At 38.1% G+C, this 21,852-nt stretch overlaps 1 protein-coding gene across 1 annotated transcript; it reads left to right on the plus strand.

Moving 5' to 3' along the window:
* Window positions 1-21: 21 nt before the first annotated feature.
* SLC35A5 (solute carrier family 35 member A5) lies at window positions 22-19,919 on the plus strand. Its single transcript, XM_021692358.2, has 7 exons — window positions 22-222; window positions 1,050-1,198; window positions 5,492-5,590; window positions 6,932-7,065; window positions 9,631-9,698; window positions 16,123-16,903; window positions 18,448-19,919. The coding sequence occupies exons 1-7, from the start codon at window positions 179-181 to the stop codon at window positions 18,514-18,516; spliced, it is 1,344 nt and encodes a 447-aa protein (XP_021548033.1). The 5' UTR covers window positions 22-178; the 3' UTR covers window positions 18,517-19,919.
* The last annotated feature ends 1,933 nt before the right edge of the window (window positions 19,920-21,852 follow it).

The raw sequence follows: 21,852 nt of genomic DNA on the forward strand, positions 1-21,852 counted from the left end.
TGGGTACCAGGTCCGCTCTTTCCCAGTTGGGACGTTATTGTGCTTTTTGTTCCGGAGTAGGAGGCTCCTGGGCGGAGGCTTTTTGGCTTTTCTTTTCTTCCCATAGCTTCCCCAACTATGGACCCTAAAAGCTACTGCTGCTTCTGCGGAGTTACACAGTTACTGCCTCAGCTCTAGGATGTGCGCTCCTCCACTAAAAACCCTTCGGACGGACGGACAGAGGTAACCTCACCCGGCTGACAAACAAGTGCGCGTGCGTATGAGGGGAGGGCGCTCCGCTCGAGATAACTACTGCGCATGTGACAAGAAGGATTCTCCCCCCCCCCCCCCCCCGCCCCTTCCCCCCCGTTGAGGGAAACCTGCCTTCCTAGCGTACATCTTTGACCTCTACGCTTGCGCGCAGGTGGGCTGTCCATATTGACGTTTCAAGCTCGTCTGTCTCCGATGTTCTAGGCCCTGTGCATCATCCCTGCAGTGGGAGGCTGTGGAGGAGTTACCCTGCCTAGAGGTTTCCTCAACATATCAAAAAGACGACCTTAGAGGCATTGATTTTTAAGCTCTCTTATGCTTTTACCACTAGTTAAGTATAAATTCACAGAACTGTTTCACATATTTCCATTTGGCTCATTATTGTAACGAAATCTTTCCCAGCAAGCTCTTTTCCCACTTTCTAGAGAAGTGCTGCTACTGAAGAGAACAATAGAAATCTGAAATTCTCTTCCTCTAGAGCAAAGTTGCTAATAGGAATCGAAGTTAAAATTGCTTTCTGCAGAATTTTACAGCCCCAAAGTGTCAGTTGCTCACTTGCTACTTTGGGTAGCACTTATAATCTGGCACTGCCTTTTCTGTCTCTCGAGTTTCCCCTCCTATCAGATTCTGGCTCTTTCATTTTTTCCCCATTTCCTCTTGTTCTCCTCAGTTTTCTTGGTTTTGATATAACCATAGCCGGAAATCTACATCAGTTCTTTTCTGTTCTTCACTAATCAGTGGTATTTGTTCTATGCTTTTCTGCCTGCAGCGTTGCTCACGAATATATTCTTTTCTTTAAGGCAATTAAAAAGCAGTGGAATGGAAAGCAAGTGCTGTGGTCATCCCATGTTCTGCTCCTTGTCAACAATGTATACCTTCCTGTTAGGCACCATATTCATTGCTTTAAGCTCAAGTAGAATCCTACTGGTAAAATATTCAGCCAATGAAGGTAAGTTAAGACTTGGAATATATGGAGCGCTTCTATCTAATCACACATTATGTCTCCTGTGTTTGGTCTCCTTATGTGTAAAATAGAGATAATACACTTTCAGGTACTCTGCTTCATGTAAATGATAAAGTATGTTTAAATTTGATTCTGTAAACTCTCATTCCTGAGCAAGAAAAATGTTTGATGCTGAATGAAATTTGGATTAGTCAAGTGCAGTGCTGAGCCCTTTAGAGAACAGATAATAACATCTGACTGTTGCTTTAATCAACAGATATCTCTGGGTCTGTAGCAGTACGTGTAATTATAACTTACTTTGAAATAGGAGCATATATATGGTCACTTGGCATTTGTGAGGTACTGTCTTAATTACTATACCAGTGTGGCAGTAGAGATTATTAGCTTTGAAATTATTAGCTCAAGAAGTCTTCTGGTTGGGTTTTTTTTGTTGTTTGTTTGTTTTTTTGAGAGAGAGCTTGTGTGTGCATGGTGTTGGGGAGGGGGCCAAGGAAGGGGGAAAGAGAGACTCTTAAGTAGGCTCCATGTGTGGTGCAGAGCCCAACGCAGGGCTTGATCTCAAGACCCTGAGATCATGACCTGAGCTGAAATCAAGAATCAGACACTTAACCAACTGAGCCACCCAGGTGCCCCTTCTCTTTTTTTGTTTTTTTTTTTAATGTAGGAATTTGTATTTAGATAAACTATTTCTACAAAGCTGTATTGAGAACCTTTCACTAGTTATTGAGGACACACAAAGTCATGACATCACGACCCTTAATGGTTTGCTTGTGGAGTCCGATGTGTATATAAATCTCTACTTTGGTTAACATTTATCTCTCGGGCACTAGGCCAAGTATTAAGTAGCAGCGTTCAAAGTGTGTAAGACATAGACATTGTTCTCAAGAACTCGGTTTATTAGGAGAGCCATACGTGTGAAACATCATGAAAATATGGTAGAATAAATGCAGTTCTATATCAAAGATGCAGAGATAGTTTAGATTAGGAAGTGATATATTCTATCCGGGAGAGGATGGTATGGAGTGCAAAGGGATCAGGGAACACTCCCTGATAAGGCAAAGTTGCTCCACAAGAAGACCAGTGGGCAGGGGTATTCAGAACAGAAGCAACAATCCATAAAAATGAATAGATACGTTAAAAAAAAAAAAAAAAAGATGAATTGTGAGAACATGTACTTCAGAATTACTGAGCAAAAAGTTTAAGGACTTGGAGGAGAGGGGCAAAGCGTGCTTGACTAGCGAGGAAAGTTATGATCAGATACTTAAGGACTTCATATGCCATGCTAAGGAGCTGGAACTTTGACTTTATTCTCTAGGCCCTAGAGTCTGGGGGGTGGGAATGCTTGAAGATTATAAACAAAATGAGAGAGACTGTTACGGTAGCTGGATAGAGGATGGACTCGGGAAGAGACTGGAAGCAGAGTAGCCAGTCGAGGTTATTGCAAATTCAAGCCATAGATGAAGTAGACTAACCAAGGCTTTTGAGGTAGAAATAGAGAAGAGAGGATAGATTAAAAAAAATACTCTAAACATAGAAAAGCCAGGACTCCGAGAATGTAATGAATATGGAGACTAAAGAACATGAAATACTCTATAGCTCAAAGGTTTCTGGTTTGAGGTGCTAAGTAGATTGATGGTGTTCTCAGCTCAGCTCAGACGGAAGCTATTAGTAGAAAGAAGCAGGTTGGCCAGAATTTAGAAAGATTACAGAGTTTTAGTTAGGTACCTTCCATGAGGCCAGGAGCTATGTCCTTGTTCATTGCAATATTCTGCACTATCTAGCACATCACATATGTGAAGGAAATACCAATTAAATTCATACAAAGAAGGTAGTTATTCATGTGGATATGTTTAGTGAGCATTAAATGTTCCAGAATACAGATTTGGAGACATTAATATTAAATTGACATTTACAACCATAGGAGCAGAGAGCTCATTCAGGGTAAGCATGCAGAAGGAGAAAATAAAAGCCAAGGATAGAATTACTAGGAATGCCAACATTTAAGAGCCATGCCGACACTCAGATGTTAAGAAAGAATCATTAGAGAAATAAGAGAACTAAATGCACATGACTTACAGAAGGGAAGGAAATGAGTTTGGAGACAAAGGAAATAGTATCATCATAAGAAGATAGGGATTAAAGTGTGCCCTTTGGAATTAGTAATTAGAAGATGTTTGGTAATCTCAGAGACTAGGTAGTTTGAATAAAGTGATAGGATCAGAAACCAGATTGCTTGGGAATAAGACCTGAATGGAAAGTGGCTAAAAGGGAGATAATGAATGTTGGTGCTATTTTAGGGAAAGAAGGAGAAAGTATGGTATAGCTGGGGCAGGGGTAGGATCTTATATTTTGGGTTTTTTTGGATAGGACAGTTTGAGCATACTTACAGGCCAAGGGGAGGAAGCCAGTTAATAGAAGACAGAGGAAGTACTTATTGGAGCAAAGTTCCTGAAGAGAAAGGAAAGTTTTAAAGGGGAGAATGGGTCATAATGGATCATGGCCCCTTTCTTCGGACTAAATGGAGCCCAGTAAGGATGGATGCAGTGTAAATAAGGTGTATGCATGAGGGCAGAAGGTAAGTGCAAGGAGGCCCAATGTGATGCTGAGTCACAGTTTGGGATCTACCATGACAGAAATACAATTTAAAAATAAATAAAAGCCAAAGTGAGTTCTAGAGCAGTGGCAAGAATTTGAGAGCTGTAATCTGAAGGCCTCTCCCCCGTTCTTGTTGTGTGCATGTTCGCTTGTGTGTATCATAGAGATTAGTCCAAAGTAATTATTAGCAGGTAGTAGAGTGTGATCTCAGCCTATCTTTAAGCTCAGAGAAGGGAGGAGAAGTTTTAATGAGGCTTCAAATGATGGAGAAAGTTTAACAGGCAAGTATTAAATTCAGGTGAACATTTATTAAGTGCAGAATACTGTTACCTGCCAGTTATATGAAGATGACTAACGTGGGCCCTTTCTCATAAGAAGCTTACATTCTAAGGTAAGACATACACAGAAGTAACTATAATACAGTGGGACAAGTACTGCTATAAAGGTTTATAGGTAGTGCAGCAGGATCCGAGATGAACAAAGAATTGACTATGCTTATGTTGAGAAGGTCAAGGGAAACCACAGAAAAAAGAAAAAAGGTGTTCTGGATAGAAAGAATGCTGAGCTGGCATTTTCCCTCTGTACTTGGCCAGTTTTGGTTTTTCATATCATGACCAAGGGAAACAAGCAAATGTTTCGAAAGGGGGGATAATGCATTCCTTAAAATAGGACCTAACAAAGTTTGTTTGTTCCTGGCAAAATTGTACAGCAAGTTGTTTGTCAGCATTTGGAATAGACAGAGGTAACAGCTAAGACCAAGGCATACTGACCTAACCTCATTTCCTAATTAAATTAACTTGTAAGTTAAGACCTATCTTCCCAACTCATCAGTGGGTTTGGATTATGTCAGATATTTCCTCCAAGCCCTAGAGGTAGCCAGAGCCCTGGGCAGTTGCCTCTTGGCTCTAATAGCTTCCTTCTTTTACCCCAAGGTACTGTTTATCCCAGAGTGCCAAACAAATAACGTTTTCTATACATGCCACGATACGAAACAGATGGGACTACTCTAAGGGAATATCACAGACTGTGTACCTTGATTCTAGCAAGGCAGACAAATCACACAAGAGGAACCATGAGCTGGGTCCTAATTCAGCCAGATAAATCCATAGCTTTTGAGGAGTCAGGCCCTGAGTGCTAATTAGTAGTCAGTTTAGAAGCCCATCTCTAATGCCATACCCCGAAGCCTTCTTTGCCCATAGCCTTAACCTCCTCCACATATTTATCAGCAACTTGGATGAAAACATCAGAAGGCTGTTTATCAAATTCAAGAATAATAAAACACTGAATGTCATAGGGATGGCTAAAACATTAGGTGAACAGATTAAAAAATCCAAGAGAGAACAAAGCCAACTGGATTGAAATTTAATATAACCAGTATTAAAATCTAGCTTTTAAAAACAGCTATAAATTGGGGCGCCTGGGTGGCTCAGTTGGTTAAGCGACTGCCTTCGGCTCAGGTCATGATCCTGGAGTCCCGGGATCGAGTCCCGCGTCGGGCTCCCTGCTCGGCGGGGAGTCTGCTTCTCCCTCTGATCCTCCCCCTCTCATGCTCTCTCTCTCTGTCTCATTCTCTCTCTCAAATAAATAAATAAAATCTTTAAAAAAAAAAACTATAAATTATTAACTGTATATAAGCATTATGTAGAACAAAATTTATAGTTAAAAAAATTTGTTACATTTCAGAAAACAAGTATGATTATCTTCCAACTACTGTGAATGTGTGCTCAGAATTGGTGAAGCTAGTTTTCTGCATGCTTGTGTCATTCTGGGTTGTAAAGAAAGGTAAGTCCTGAAGTGGTACTCTATACTTGTTAAAAATCACAGAATCAAAACATTTTAGAACTGAAAGGAACATTCAGTGTCATTTAGTCTAGCCCACTAATTTTATATATATGAGGACACTAACATAACAAACTTAGGTATGATTACTGCTGTTTTGCAAGTGGAGAAACAGGCCCAAAGAGAAAATGTTACGCAATGGTGGGTAGGAAGGGGCAGGGCCAGGACTCCAGCCCACATTTTCCTCGTGTCTTGGCCATTGCTCTGCCGTGTTACTTGTTCCTTTGTTGGGTCACACAGCGAGTTAGTTTTTATTCAAATTCAGGATTTTCTAAATCATGGCTGTCTGATTTGATATGTAGCATATTGCCAAAACAGCCCCCATTTCCTACAGGGGAGGTACTATAGTGAATTGGAGTCAGAGAGACTATATTCTGGGGTAGATTATTTTAACTTCCCTGACTTCTAATTTCATCAATTATCGAGCAGAGATACTCATCCCTTCCTCACATCTAAAACATTTGGCCTTTTGTGGCTCTTCATATGTATTATGTATTAATTCTCCACCTTAGTTCTCCAATTCTTGAGCCTTAGCACATTCTATTCTTTAATCTGCCCTCACATGTGAGGTAAACAGAATTTAAAGTATTAACGGTCTTTTCCAGGAAGAGTTCTTTTTATTCTTAAAAGTTTCAATTTGTGCAGAGTTTCTAGTTGGAATACATTTCTTAATCTCATGAAATTTATGTGTTATTTGCAGGGCTTATATTTAAATTTTCTATTTTTGCAGGTTATTTTACATTCTCTTGTTATGGTACCTTCCTAAGGTTTTGGAAATCTGGAGATGGGATCATAACTCATATGAGGATTAGTAAAATTCAGTTTTCTCTACTCCTACATTATAAATTTTTGCCTGGTATCTTCTTTTCCTGATCCCCACCCCCCCCACCCGAGGGGGAAGAAAATCCCAGCATAAATACTTGATTTTTTTTTTTCCTCTATATTCTAACATCTAGCTCTCTCTCTTGGCTTTAGGCTCTCATAGTAGTAAGAGAAACCTTAAGTATCCTGAGATGTTCCAAGTGATGTTTCAAGTTAACAGGAATTACGTATTCCTAAGGGTGTTGCTGATTGTCAGTGATGAGGCAGGGTAGTTGGTGGGTTGAAGAAAGAGAGACAATATGAAATCCTACATTGCCTTTGATTTCTTAAAGCTAATAGTCACTGATGAAAGCAAGTTCATAAAGCCTCTTTCAAAGAATTGTATCAGTAATCAAATACAACTCTAAAAATATGGGCATTCTCATCAAGATCCTTTGTTTATTGCTGTTTTTCTTTCTTTAGAAGATCATCAAAGTAGAAACTTGAGATGTGCTTCCTGGAAGGAGTTCTCTAATTTCATGAAGTGGTCCATCCCTGCCTTTCTTTATTTCCTGGATAATTTGATCGTCTTCTATGTCATTTCCTACCTTCAGCCTGTAAGTAAATATGATAGATAATAGCACTGGAAAAATACAGAGAAATGAATCCCAGAACTAATCTTTTTTATCATTTTCATTGTCAGTGTTAGTTTCTCTTTGCCCCCAGTGGTCTTCCTGAGGTTTGACCAGAATCATCTGAATACGGTACAATCTGCTTGCCACATTCTCTCTCTGTTAAAGATTGCTGTAGAAAGCTATGCTGACTGGCAGGAGCTGGTCCCTGGCCAGTGAATGTGGAGCCATCTCTCTGTGTGTAACCTTGGTTAAGTCTGCCTGTTTGCTGAGCCATCCTATGGTCGCCAGCCTCCATTAACTTTAGCATTTAGTACCTCCAAACAGATTTCCATGATTAACTCAGAAAATCATGTACTCAGTGCACTACTTTATCCTATACCTGCTTTAATGTAGTATATGCATTCTGTTTGTATGATCTTTTTTTTTTTTTCTATTAGTCTTTTCTATCATTTAACCAACAAGTTCCTTAAGAGTAGAAAATACATTTTCCCAGCTATAAATGCTATCTATACCTGATAATACTAGGGATGTTTCTCATCCCTCTTGGCATCCTCCATGCCAATTGAGAAATCCATTCGTAATCAGAATTAAAATTTGGTCTCCTGCTTTTACATATTACTCAGTTTCGGGCATGTGTATATTTTCCCCTAATATTTTATAAAATGATAATTTCTATTGCCATTGTTGCCAAAATGTGTTTTAAGTTTCTTTAAAGAATATATGCAGGCATTTTGATGATAAATAGGATTTTTATTGGCACTCGTTCTCTATCTGAAGCCTCTTAAATATAGCCAAATCAGTTTGAGAGTGGGAGAAGAAGGAGAGATCAGTAGAGCACTAAGTAGAAAACAGGAGTTTGATTCTTTTGCACAATTTAGAAGCTGTGTAATTAAGCAACCCCCAACTACTGTGTCAGTTGCCCATCTGTAAAATAGAATAACATTAGAATACCATACCAACCCAAAGGCAGGAACCTGGGCCGGGTGATCACCTGAAGTTCCTTTCAGCTGTGTGGTCCATGTTATTAGTAAGTCTTTTGAATATTAGAATGTGTTCTCTCTTAACATTCTTCCACTTTGTTTTTCAGATCTGAGAATTCCTTTACCCAACAACGTAATTATTTGCATCAATGAGTACATAGTCGTTGTATTTTATTTAGATCAGCTCTAAATTTATATCCCTTTCCACTGTCCTCAATATGAAAGCAAGATTGCAGCTTCCTTGGTCTTCCAGCTTATTGCTTTGCTCTTCCTTCCTGATTGTGCACAACCACAGATATTACAAAATCAGTCACATGGCATATTCTGTATATTGCTGTGCCCAAGTCTAGTTGGAAAGAGTTAGGATGCATGGAAGTTTTGGGGCAAAGAGCTCTGGTGTTTTGTTTATTCTCTGCTCTGGCATGGAAAGCAGTCTCAGAACTCACCAGGGCAGCCAGGCTGCTTGGTTAGGTGATGTGCACCGTTATTGTGATCGATCAGAGCCACTGCCCCCTCCCTCTCACCAGCCACTTACTTTCCTCCTCAGCTCTTACTCTTCTCCTACGCAGGGGTTCATAAACATTCGTCTCCAGAGGACACTGAGAAATCCTTAAAACAGTGCTTCCCATAAGAAATTCAATAGAAAAACAACAATGTTGTATTCTTGGAATTTTTGCTGGTTTTTATTGGATTTATTCTTATTTCTTTAATTCACCTACACGGTAGCCATGTTTGCTGGTTATATAAGACTACTGAAAAATACTCTTTGGAGTTCAGTCACCTTAAACTGACAGCAAGGAAAAAGGCAGAGTGAAATAAACAAGTAGGATTTGTTTTGAAAAATTGTTAATATTGTCAGATCCAATCATGGGGAGCAATGATGAAATTTCATACTTTCCGAGCCAAAATATATACATGTTCAGATTAATATCTCATATGTGAAATATGACTGAATTCATGAAAAGAGACCTTTATGAAATCTGGCTAACACATTTCTAAGTGTTGAGAACAATATGAATAAATCAAAGGACTGTCAAATACGAGTTTGGTATTGAATTACTGGTACTGAGTCACTGCAGTTCAACCAGGAGAACTGATTGAATTGCTACAATAGTAAAGATGCTTAAAAACCTGTACCTCAATTTTCTTACTGTGTAAATGGGCCTAACACTCCTTGCCTTCCCTCCAACCCTGGAAATAGTGTGAAAAGTCTATAAAGCACTTGAAGAGCTTGAAAAAGTATACTTCATAAGCAAGGTAGCTGTTAGTTCTAGACCTGAACATTTAGAGTTTCTAAGCATTTCCAGATCTGCATATACAGATTATTTACACAGGGCATTTGCTGAATTTAAGCATGTTTTCAAAGCCTATACAATAATTTGGTCATATCTGCATACGTTTAACAACCAATAAAAATGGAATTTAATCCTCTAGTGAAATAGCTGCCCTAATAACCCCTCAGGTTTTTGCCCAAAAAGCTCTTTTTATCAGGTGAACCAGAGAGCTGGGAGATTTCTGAAGTCACTACTTTGTTTGGATTGTAACTCTATCTTCTCCTTCTTTCTAGGCCATGGCTGTTATCTTCTCAAATTTTAGCATTATAACAACAGCTCTTCTATTCAGGATAGTGCTGAAGTAAGTAACTAGCTCTGATATCATATATCATACTTTAAAACGGCACAGCCTTATTTCAGATGATATACCCAGAGCACTGAGCCCTCCGAATCCCAGGGCCGGGATTTTATTCCTAACTGGCTTTGTGTTTTGGACAAATTGTTTAACCCATCTAGAAAGCAGCTCCAGTGCTGGCCCGTCTAAATCTTTGCAACTAGATGTATGAAAAGTTTTTTCTTAGCGTCTCTGGGACGCCTGGGTGGCTTAGTAGGTTAAGCATCTCAAAAAAATAAATAAGTAAATAATTGACCAGCTTATTTTAATTTTTAGTGCCAGATTTTCAACAAAGAATTCATGAGCTTCCCCCTCCCACCACCCCCCAGGATCTCTATACCTTAGGAAGGAACCAAGAGTTCCTAAATATTGTTAATGCATTTGTTATTTGTAGTTTGGATATGATAAAGAGTGGCAAATTCCTTCTTAAACTACTTGAGACAGGTACATGATTTAAGCTCTGATTGGCAGAGGATTTGCATGAGGAATCTAGTCAAAAGTACAATTAATAAGAATGATAGATTTTTAAACTTTTTTTAAAAATGCTGTCACCAGTGTTTCCTTTCTCCAGGAAGACCTTTGAATAAAATAAACATTTTTAAGTAAACAGGCTCTGCTACCAAGCGAAGGCCAGAACATTCTAAGATGTAATGGGATCTGGGTATTTAACTCCAGTTTAATTTGTTACTTGATGATGATAAAAATAAAATTAACTTCTTGTTATATTTGTTGTGATTGTTTTTTTTTTTAAATTTTGCGTTCACTTCCCCTTTTAATTTCTTATTTCTCAGTGTGCCATGTCATAGTATGTGCTTTCATAATTTATGTGTACAGAAGGGTGAATGGCTTAGTACATAGGCACTCAGTAAATATTTGTTGAATCCATGATGGATTCAGTCCATTGATTATATGGAGTTCTTGAAAGACTTTCTTTTATCCTGAGGCATTTTGATGATAAGTTTAAGAAGCATTCAGTTTAACAGTTGATGTGAGAGATGATGAAAAAAATGAACATTATATTTCATCCAGGTTAAAAGTTAGAGTGCACTGAAATTTGCTTTGCATCAGGTTCTTCATTTTATTTATGAATTGTGACAATAATTCAACTAGCAAGTTAATGCTAATTCCAAAATGTTTTGAAGTCTTTAAAATTAACATAAAAGTCACTTTATAGGATAAAAAGTTGGCTTCTGAGATATATATATATGTTATATATAAACAGTAATATCTTTATATTGATTCCTGTCATAAAATTGGAGATGCATGTCCATGGAGGAATAAAATTGGCCCTGCCATGTAATAAAAGGTTCATTATTTTATAAGGGAGTCTCATAAAGGGGTCTCAAAAACATGTTGGCTTTTTTTTAAGTAAAAATTTTTTTTCTGTGAAATGACAGTTTATGGGTACTCGTGGTATTATACTTACATTATACAATACATAAGTATTGTGTCAAGATTATATCAATTTAAAATTGAATTTGCCAAAGCAAAAATACATAAAATATGTATTGCCAGATTTGGAATTGGCCCATAGCTCTAGCTGTGCCCTTAATTGTATATAATATTTTTTTTTATTTTTGTTTGTTTGTTTTAATTTACTCCAAAGCATGAGCTGTGGCTCAGAGGTCAGGGCCTCTCAGAAAGGCCTTATCCAGGGATGGCCTGACTGGTTTGTAGGCAACAGGGCGGGCAGGCTTTCAGCTGGACAGTGAGAAGATAACACAATAAGGACTCCTCAGGGCCAAGGGCTGGGCCAAGGGCTGAGCTGAGGGCCTTTCCCCTATCTAGGCTTAACTCCACAACAACCCCAGGAGGCAGGAGTTATTGTCCCGGTTCATCAGGAGATTCATCCCAAGCTGAGTCTGTGCCCAGGGCCCAGAGCCACCAGGCATTTTGCAGCATTTAGGCGGCTTTGACCACAGGGGAGGGAGCATGTGGGGCGGCAGGGTTAGAGGCAGAGGGACCAACTGAAAGTGAACTGCCCCTGTCAGGCTAAGACAGCTAGCACACGGGCAGAGATGGCCCTCTTAAATTTTTAAGCATTTAACTATTTATATTAAGAAAGTTAGTTCTTAGCATAACCAAATCTAAATCTAATTATACTGTAAACTTAATTATAATAACATTGTTATATTGTTGCTAGTTTTAATAATAACATTACGAACTAAAGTTCCAAGAAGGTTTTGCCCATATTTTACCTCTTAATATTCAGAGCAGTAATATTCTTAGACATGTATTTGCTTTGTTGTTAATATCTCTGTTTTGAATCCTTCGAAGTTAATTAAATAGACAATAAAATCACTCCATTTTTATTATTTTTGCAGGCACTAACTTAGCTCCTAGAGGGGGTCTTAATTTGACTGATTCACAAATCAGCACTGAAGCTACTTTTAATATTGCTAAAAGAATATAATAAATCTGATACTGTCTTTTATGAGAATGTCTTCCAAGTACTGTATTATCTATTACTACATTTTAAATCAACTTTGTTCTATTTTGATCTTTTTGTCGTTGGTGGCATATGTTGTTAGTTTTCCTTATTCGTCTACTCTTTGTGAACCATTTAATGTTCTTTTGCCCTTAACAATAAAATTTTGACCCAGGAGTAGCAGCTTGAGTCTTATTACATATTCTTAATGTGTTTGCCATAAATAACTCATTTTACATTTAGAATATTTTTAATTTAAATTCAATTAGTTAACATATAGTATATTATTAGTTTCAGAGGTAGAATTCAAGTTGTATATAACACCCAGTGCTCATTATATTATGTGTTCTCCTTAATGCCCATCCCCCTGTTACCCTATCCCCCCAACCCCCTACGTTTAGAATATTAAAGCTGTTGTCTTATACTTGACTCTAGCAGAGCCATCAAATACCTTTCTCATACAAAGAGTATAAGGCTACACAGGTAGGAAAAAAGACCAGTGACTAATGCAAGAATTAGTTGGAAGAATTTGAAAGTGGTAGAAAGAAAAATAGCACCAATCAAATATCTTACCGGATGTTCAAGAGAAACCCCATGTGAATGTGTAGATTTGTTCCTTGAAGTATAGCCACTGGTCCACAGTGGAAACTGGTGGCAGGCATTATGGCTTGGAGCCTTACTGGTTTGCTCTTAAGGCTTGGCAAAGTTGTACTATCTTGTTTAATTAGACTTTAGGAAATAGTAGTATCAACCTGAACATTGAGGTCTGGGGGCAAAAGATAACCAAACAAGCACTTTTATCTAAAAAATGTATATAAATTTCTCTGATATCTTCAAAAGGAAGCTGTTGGGAAAAAAAAAAATCAATGAAAAACATTTTGACACATGATGGGTGTCTTAGAAGTTATGGTAACGTTTAGTTACTCTCCACATAAGCAAAAGAAAAAAAAAAGTGCCACTCACTGGTACAAGCATTTCTTCAAAATCATTCACTTGATAACTCTTTTTCATAATTTCCTGTTATAAATATGCCACTGGTCACTGTGCTACTAAGAAATGTTTTATGTACAGTTTTTTTTAAAGTCCTGTGAGTCTTTCCACTTTATTTTCATGTTCTGCCCTGTTTTACTGTCACCAAATATGGTAGAGATGCTCTTATCTAACACAATTTGGACTTAATTTTTTTAGTTATTAGGAAAACTCAAAGTGGTGAATCATTAAAAAAAAAAAACACATACTTTAAACAGCTTAAGATGTGTAAATGTCCATTCATCAATGTTTTGAAGAGCTCAGGCCTTTCCTTTGAAATGTGTGGGATTTGCTGATTGGAGTTTTTTTTGGCTTCTTTCTTGAAACTACATTCATTATACATCATCCATGCTTTCTGGTTTTAGTTTCTTTAAAGTAGAACAAGTTCTTAAAAATACTTTTAGTGTAGATTATTGTAGATTTTTATTATTTATTTCCTAATCTTACAATTAGCTCGTTTGCACCCAGTTTGAAGGCCGGTTAATCTTGCGAGTAATTTGCCTTTAATTAATCTTCCAAAGCATTCAACTTTTCATAAAAAAGAGCAATCCTTTTCTTTTTTTCATAATTTATCATTTATGTAATCATTAAATATCTAATTACAATAATGAGGTCACCTGGCAAAAACACAGGAGCAGAGACTCTTTGTGAGCATGGAGGTCATTTGGAAGCAGAAGCGCTCAGGTAGAGTGGCCTTCTAGCTCTAAGCGTTCAGCTCTAATCAGCAATCCGAATGGTTTGTTTACTAGGGTAGTGGAGAGATCAGTTAGGTGAGTTTCTACTGTTGCATTCACTAAACTGTGGGAATTCTTTCATGCACAGTTATTTATAAGAGTACCTATCCTCAGCTGACTTTATGGGATAATTTATTAAGCTTTATTTTCTTTGCTGAAAATCTACCATTTTCAGCCTAACCCTTAATAATTTTTCCCTTCTTCTAGAACATTACCTTGAATGAGCAATATTTGCAGTGGTACCGATTAACTTGGATAAGGCTTTGTTTAATTAGGTTCTTTTTTCTCAGTGTCAGTATTAGTGGAAAATCTGTAGCTGTCAGAATTGAAAACTTCTAAAGGAATTATAGATTATATTATATATAATTATAATATATATTTGTCTTGATGTCCAATAATCGGTTATATAATGATTTTTATAAGTTGGGCATATACTTTTCATCTGTCTTTTCTGTTTCCAATCAATTTGCTTTCTACCACTTATTGCATACCATCTACACCTTTAGAAATTTATGTGATTAGTACACAGGTTCTGACCTCATGGCTTAGGGCTATGCTAGCCTCATAACTAAATGCTAGATCTGGTTATTTGAAAGTATACATGAGAAGACATGATAGTGTGCACGTGTGTGCTGCTATCTAGGCTCGTCTGTGCACATAAAATTTTAATTCATGAAGCTCTATGGAAGCATTGGTGAAATCAGACACCTCTCCCTATATATGCACCTTGGGAACTCATTGTACTTGAGAGGCACGTTGGTCCAAAAGGAAGACATTCAAACCATGGTTCAGATCCCTTCCTTGCTCTTTCATAAATATGTGACCTTAGGGAAGTCCATTAACCTCTCAGAGCACTCTTTCCTTCCTTAGAACAGAAATTGCCTGACCCATAGTAGGTGTCCAGTAAATGCTCCAAAGTTCTTGTAACTTCCATTTCTTACCTTTTGGTTTACACTTCTTCCTTTGCTTATATTCTCTGTGTGTATGTGTGTGTGTGTGTGTGTGTGTGTGTTCCCTCTTCTTCATCTGACTAATCTTTAAACTTGAAGATTTTGTTCTCCTTCAGATCTCCGTATCTACCCCAACCTGAGTCAGCTGCTCCTCTTTCCTTAGTCAACATTGTACGTTCTTGTTGCCTTTGTATAGACTCTTCTCTCTGCCTGGATATATCGCCAAATGCCATTTCACCTGGCAAATTTCAGTTTATTTTTCATGTTTCACCTCAAGTGTCATTTTTTTCTTTGAAACAACATCTGACTCCCATTTACAGACTCAAGGTTCCTTTCTTATTGTGCCCCAGTTGTTCTATGTATTGCTTGTCAGACATGATGTTTGCATTGTTTAGTTTCAAGGTTCTTTCCCTATTAAAGTGTAAATTCTTTGGGGATGGAGATCAAGTCTTATCTCCCCAGGCTCATAGTAGCCTGACACATTGTAGCTGCTTATTTAAATGTCTGTTGAACTGAATGAATCCACAAATAGATTGACAATAAAGCATGTCTTCTGTATCATACAAGTTTGTGGTTAGGCAAAAAAGTAAAGAAATAAAGCATTGTTGAGACTTTGTAAACTGAAACACTAAAAATACTTTTTTCCTTACTGTCCCAAACAGTAGTTTACTGTAAAATTCTTTAATGATTAAGCCACGGATCTAGGAGCAGGCTCCCTCCTTAAATCTTTTCTGGGTCATGAACACCTTTGAAAATTGACAGCTTTGAAGGGTCTCATGGGATTGGTGGGGGCAGGGCCGAGAATTCACCTGTATAGAAGATTTGGCACCTACTGCAAGGATTTGTGGATTTCTAAGGCTCCAAATTCAGGTTCATGGAAATCAGGTTGAGAATCTGCCATACTTACTTCACAGCAAAGCAAAAAATTATTGTTGACAAAGGTCTACGATCAGCTCTGGAGGTAAAAAGGAGACTTAGTTGAATCTAAAGTTAAAAGGAAACTTAACAATGAGGAGAAGTGACTGAATGGCATTAAGGGACAATTTATTACAAAGGTGAATAAAAATATCATGCTTAAGCACCAGAGACACCAGCGGGTTTCCTTTGAACTTGAATTGGGAATGCTAGCAAAAACTGGGTATAGTTTATTCAACCAAGTACTTAAGCGTCTGAGTTTTCAGTAGAAACAGTCGATATGGGAAAGGAGCAGGGGGGACAATAGTAAAATCTTGTTTTTCCTCTTTGAATAGGAGGCATCTAAGCTGGATACAATGGGCTTCCCTCTTGATTCTGTTCTTGTCTATTGTGGCCCTTACTGCCGGGACGGAGACTTCACAGCATAACCTGGCAGGACATGGATTTCATCATGATGCCTTCTTCAGCCCATCCAATGCCTGCCTCCTTTTCAGGAGCGAGTGCCCCAGAAAAGGCCATTGCACAGCAAAGGCATGGACTTTTCCTGAAGCTAAGTGGAACACCACAACTGTGGTTTTTAGTCACATCCATCTCGGCTTGGGCCATGTGCTTATTATAGTCCAGTGTTTTATTTCTTCAATGGCCAATATCTATAATGAAAAGATACTGAAGGAGGGGAACCAGCTCGCTGAAAGCATCTTCATACAGAACAGCAAACTCTATTTCTTTGGCATTCTTTTTAATGGACTGACGCTGGGCCTTCAGAGCAGTAACCGTGATCAGATTAAGAACTGCGGGGTCTTCTATGGCCACAACGTGTTTTCAGTCGCTCTTATTTTTGTGACTGCATTCCAGGGCCTCTCGGTGGCTTTTATTCTCAAGTTCCTGGATAACATGTTCCATGTCTTGATGGCCCAGGTCACTACTGTCATCATCACAACGGTGTCTGTCCTGGTCTTTGACTTCAGGCCCTCCCTGCAGTTTTTCTTAGAAGCGCCCTCAGTTCTGCTCTCCATATTTATTTACAAAGCCAGCAAGCCTCCAGGTCTGGAGTTCGCACCTAGGCAAGAAAGAGTCCGAGATCTAAGCGGCAGTCTCTGGGAGCGCTCCAGTGGGGTAAGTTTGTGAGGATGCTGCCTTTTGCCTATTCTTCCCAAAGTCAGCACATGGTTATACAAGAAGAGAAATTGGTCAGTGCTTATTTTGCAAAGGATGTATTGGATTTCTGTGACTTTTAAAAATTATTCAACAAACATTCATTGGACTTTGGTGTGCAAGGGCTCGTGATAATGCTGTAAGGGGTCGAAAAAGAGCATAAATCACAGTCTTGAGGACCTTACGTGTTAGTTGTATCTTAGAATGTTCTAGAGCCACAGAGCTGGGAGATGTCCCACAGGTTATCTTGTCCAGTCTTTCTAGTTTGGTAAATGAATAAACGGACTCAGAGAAGCTAAGTGGGTTATAGATAGTACATAAAAAAAAAAAAAAAACTATACTTAACCCATGAGGTTTGACTCCTAGTCCATTACTCTTTCCAGCCCACCATAGTCGGGAAGTATGCCTCATTCATAATAAAAGTTGGTCTTTGACATGAGTCAGTCTTGTTAAATATAAGTGGAAGTCCTGGCTCCTTGATTTTCCCTGAGTTACTCATGAGCCCCAGTGTGCCAGAGGGGCAGGCCTTATCTCATTAAGAAGGTGGTTTTCAAAAGGATCTTCATAAGAGAAAAATTTTTTCTAGTAGTATTCTGCCAGTTGCTTATAATTCTTCTAGGAAGGTCTGTCAGTCATGGTATTAGCAGATTAATAATGGTCTTTTGGAGATTCAAGTAAGGAGTTAGATATATGTTTAAAAGAAACTCCTCTAACTAGCTTTAAACTTAAAATGTTCATGAACATACAAAATATTAAGTACTTCGGGCGCCTGGGTGTCTCAGTCGTTAAGCGTCTGCCTTCGGCTCAGGTCATGATCCAGGGTCCTGGGTTCGAGTCCTGCGTCAGGCTCCCCACTCAGCGGGGAGTCTGCTTCTCCCTCTTCCTCTGCCTGCCGCTCTGCCTACTTGTGCTCTCTCTCTCTCTGTCGAATAATTAAAATCTTTTAAAAAAAATATTAAGTACTTCACAAAAATGATCTCTTGCCTATTAGTTCGTGGTGGAGCTTCCATCAGTAATGTCTCTGAAGTAGAGACAGAACAGATTCTTAAGATGAAGAAATTAGAAGAGTGGGTCTCAAATGCCCTGATCTCAGCCAGAGTACAGTTTCAAAAGTCCTGTATTCTTTTCCAATGGTCTGATAATAGTGCTTGCCCTAATTTTTAGGTAAAAAAAAAAAATACCGATTTTAGGTAAGGGCCTAGTTCATACTTATTTCTCCAACCACTAGTTACTTCCCTTCAAGACCAGCAGAGGGTGCTCCTTACTGTGTTCCGGTTGTTAGTTTTGAAATTCAAGTACTGAGGTGCATGTCGATTTTTAGTGATCTCATTGTGTGTCTAAAATTAGTTTTCCAAGAACATAAGTATTTACCTAATTTCATTTGACTAGATTATAGTTGTAGTTTAATGAAATAAATTTGCCAATAGGGTTTCTCCTTAGTAATCATTAAAAATGGTATATTTCTAGTGTTTTAAAGTAATTACTGATTTCATATTTCCTTTTAGGATGGAGAAGAACTGGAAAGACTTACCAAACCGAAAAGTGATATTGAGTCCGATGAAGATACTTTCTAATTGGTACCCAAATGATTGGCAGCTCTCAGAAACCTTATTTTCACATTTTCAGCATGTGTAATATTTATCTTTTCACTTTGATAAACAAGAACATTTCTAAAGCATTATACTCTTTGCATATATGTAACCATTCCCTAAACAGTTCCTCCAAGGCTTAGAGTACCCAAAGGCTAAAACATTCTAAGGAACTGACATGGGAGTAATAGTATGGAGACTGAATTAATGGTACTTGGTAAATCGACAAGACACATTCCCAGGTTATCTTCCTTGTCCTCCAGGGTTCCAAAAAACTTGTAATAATCACGTTGGCTATACCTTATAAATACACAAATAGCGATCAGTTTGCCAGATACTCACAATTATGTAGTTCCATTCTGCATTCTAAAGTCTTTCCTTATGTATCATTATAAATATCACCTAGGTTGTCCCTTGAATTTTGAAGTCCTGGAGATATTCACTTTGCAGTTAAAAAGCAATGTGACTCTTTCTAAGAAGTTTGGTGGCAGGACCTTACCGTCTGGACCAACGTTGATTTGAGGGCAGTGTAATCTGTACCAAATGTTTTGCCAAAGAAGCAATTTTTCAGAAAGAAAATGTTAGAATTTTAATTTTTAGAAATTCATAGGGAATTTGATTTTCAGTGATTATCTTTTGATGTCTTTCTACACAAATAAGCTTCAATTAGGTAAAAGTTGGTTCCCAATTACCACGATTCTCACTTGGATTTTAAATCATTTAAACAAGCCACAGTGGATTTTTTCCTCCTCAGTTTGACCTCATTACTCTTGGATTATTAGATTTTAGAGAACTAAAGCCATTTCACTGTATTAGTTATTAATTAGAACTTAATGATTGTTATATTCTTACTATCATACCCTATTCCTAAGAATTGAGACACTGGCTTCAGAATCATAACAGACTGTCAGTAAGATTAATGCCTGAGAGTTCCTTTTAAGAGGGTCACTTTGCAAACAAATGACTTTCACTGAAACATTAATAGTATTACTCTAAAACAAGGAAACATCATAATAAAGTACAGTAATAATATTGACACTTCAAATGCATGATATTTTTCAAGGTATTTTTGCATGCAGCCAATTAAGTATGAGGTAGAGAAGTAAGGTGAAGATAATTTAAAAGTGAGAAAACAGAAGTGACTTGCCCAAGGTCATGCAGCTAGATGGCGATAAGACAGGCCTAGCTCAGAGGCCTATATGTTTATAGAGCACTACACTGTAGATGTGAACTTTAAGGTGTCATTTTCATGCAGTCTGTACATCTCTTCTTTCCCCTAATTTTCATGCAGATGAACATGTGATAATAGTGTAAATAATCCATCTGTGATATCTGGAATAATATGACAGGCAAGAATTGGTGGAAATTTATAAATAAAATAATTATTAAACCTGTGCCTTGAGTCATCACTGTCATGTGAAGTGGGACACGGGGTTCTTTGCATTTTCATTTCAAAAAATGGAGGCGGCAAGAAATCCAAACAACTTTTAAAACTTCCTTTTTCCACAGATCTTGACTTCTGAGAATAGCAAAACTGAGAATCACCTTATCATAGGTATACCCCTCCATGTTGTGAAAGAGGGAGATTACATCATTATGGCAATTCATTTTAAAGGTAAGGAAATCAAGTATAGAAAGACCTCACTTTTAGGAACTATAATATATAAAAACATCTATCTTATGGAACAGAAAAAATTAATATTATTGGCAAAGGTATTGCCTACATTAAATACATACATTAAATAGCAGATTTCACTAGTTCATGGAGCTTGATTTTCTTATTTACAACAACTTTATTTGTAATTACAGCTTTACTTGTGTTAACTGACCAATTAATAGGATAATGAAAACTGGAACTAAAATGTAAAGTTCTGGTGTGGACGCGCTGTAGTACTTTGTGGGCACTAATGCTTTAAAAAGAGAATCACTGGAAGGTGAGAGGTCCCGAAACCATAGCTTATCATCTCAAGTGCTCTTAGAGTCAAGTGTATAACCTGGGGACAAGAACAATTGTCATGTGGAAAAAGAAGTAGTCTTTCCTACTCTAAAGAACCAAATTACAGTGAAAGTTATAGGGTGACGGTTATTCTTTCCTTATAAGCAAGACACTCCTAACAAATGGTTCTTTTCAACAGTAGAAAAGGTCCTGAAGAGTGGTAGAGAGTAGTAGTGAATTCTCGATCGCTGAAGTTTTCAGGGAGAGGTTGTACCAACAGGATGTTTTAGAAGACAGTCCTTCATTGGTATAGAAGTTGACCTATTTCTGAAGTCCCTTCTAATTTTTAGATGCCCTTCTAAGCAGTTATGACCTACAACTGATGTGCTGAATCTGCTTGCTTCATAGTTTCTGAATAGCCTTTGGTTGGGCCTGCAGCAGCCTGGTTCCAGCTCTGTCACTGGCCCCAGGACCAAACTTAGGTCCAGCCCTGTGCTTAATCCTGAGGGGAAGCAGGATGTGGATGCTGCTTGTAGTGGGAAAGATGGCCTAGACCCAGGATCCCAAATCCTTGGCCAGCTGTGTCCTCCTGCCATAGGTTTTCATGGTCCACATGCAGAGGAGACTCATGGCCAGATTCCTTTGTTTACAGCTCTAAAGCCTGCCTCTCAGTCCCCATGTGGAAGTCCTGTTGCATGTGAGCTGGACGAGACTGTGGAGCTGCAGGGCATCCCTACACTTCTCCGAACAGCCTAACACACTTGACCTAAAACAGCCCAGGTCCTCCTTGGCTCTTTTCCCTTTTATGTAAATCCTGATTTTTCCCACCAACTCTTACCACTCCAGTGTGGAGAAGAGGCAGAGAAAGCCAAACTCAAAGTAAAGACAGTGGCTTTCCTTCTCTAACACTTACAGCTGACTTTCTGAAATTGAGTAATATATATTCCTCTTTTAAGAGAAAAAAAAAATTTTTTTTTCTCACAGATCTGTGTTGGCCTTTTTCTCCTTTGCTGTTATTTAAACTCATACAAACGTAATATGAAGTATAAACTTCCTTGCTTATAGTTTTTATATGAAAACCAAAACAAATTTGCAAATTAAAATAGAAACATAGCTATAAAAGCAATAAACTTTCAATTCAAATATGAATATAGTGAGAAGGGGTTGTTTTGCTCAAATAAAATCACAATAAATCCCTTAACGACCTGCAGAACATTTGCCCTCACTTGCTATTTTACTTGCTTCAAACACCATCCTGTCTTCTGCCAAGATAACTGAAACCTGCTGACATTGCTAGTAATGCATTTAATCCTGCTGGGATTTATCAGCCCATGTCCCTGACAATCCCATACGGATGTGGTGTGGGTCAAGCTGCCAACTCCCAT

Source organism: Neomonachus schauinslandi, chromosome 1, assembly GCF_002201575.2.
Source record: "Neomonachus schauinslandi chromosome 1, ASM220157v2, whole genome shotgun sequence".
Taxonomy (NCBI): domain Eukaryota; kingdom Metazoa; phylum Chordata; class Mammalia; order Carnivora; family Phocidae; genus Neomonachus; species Neomonachus schauinslandi.

Excerpts from the sequence above, each read along its gene's own strand:
- SLC35A5 (XM_021692358.2), top strand. The coding sequence starts at position 179 with ATGTGCGCTCCTCCACTAAAAACCCTTCGGACGGACGGACAGAG. Across the intron at positions 223-1,049 it reads CTTCGGACGGACGGACAGAG|GCAATTAAAAAGCAGTGGAA; the intron begins GTAACCTCACCC and ends CTTTTCTTTAAG. Across the intron at positions 7,066-9,630 it reads TCATTTCCTACCTTCAGCCT|GCCATGGCTGTTATCTTCTC; the intron begins GTAAGTAAATAT and ends CCTTCTTTCTAG.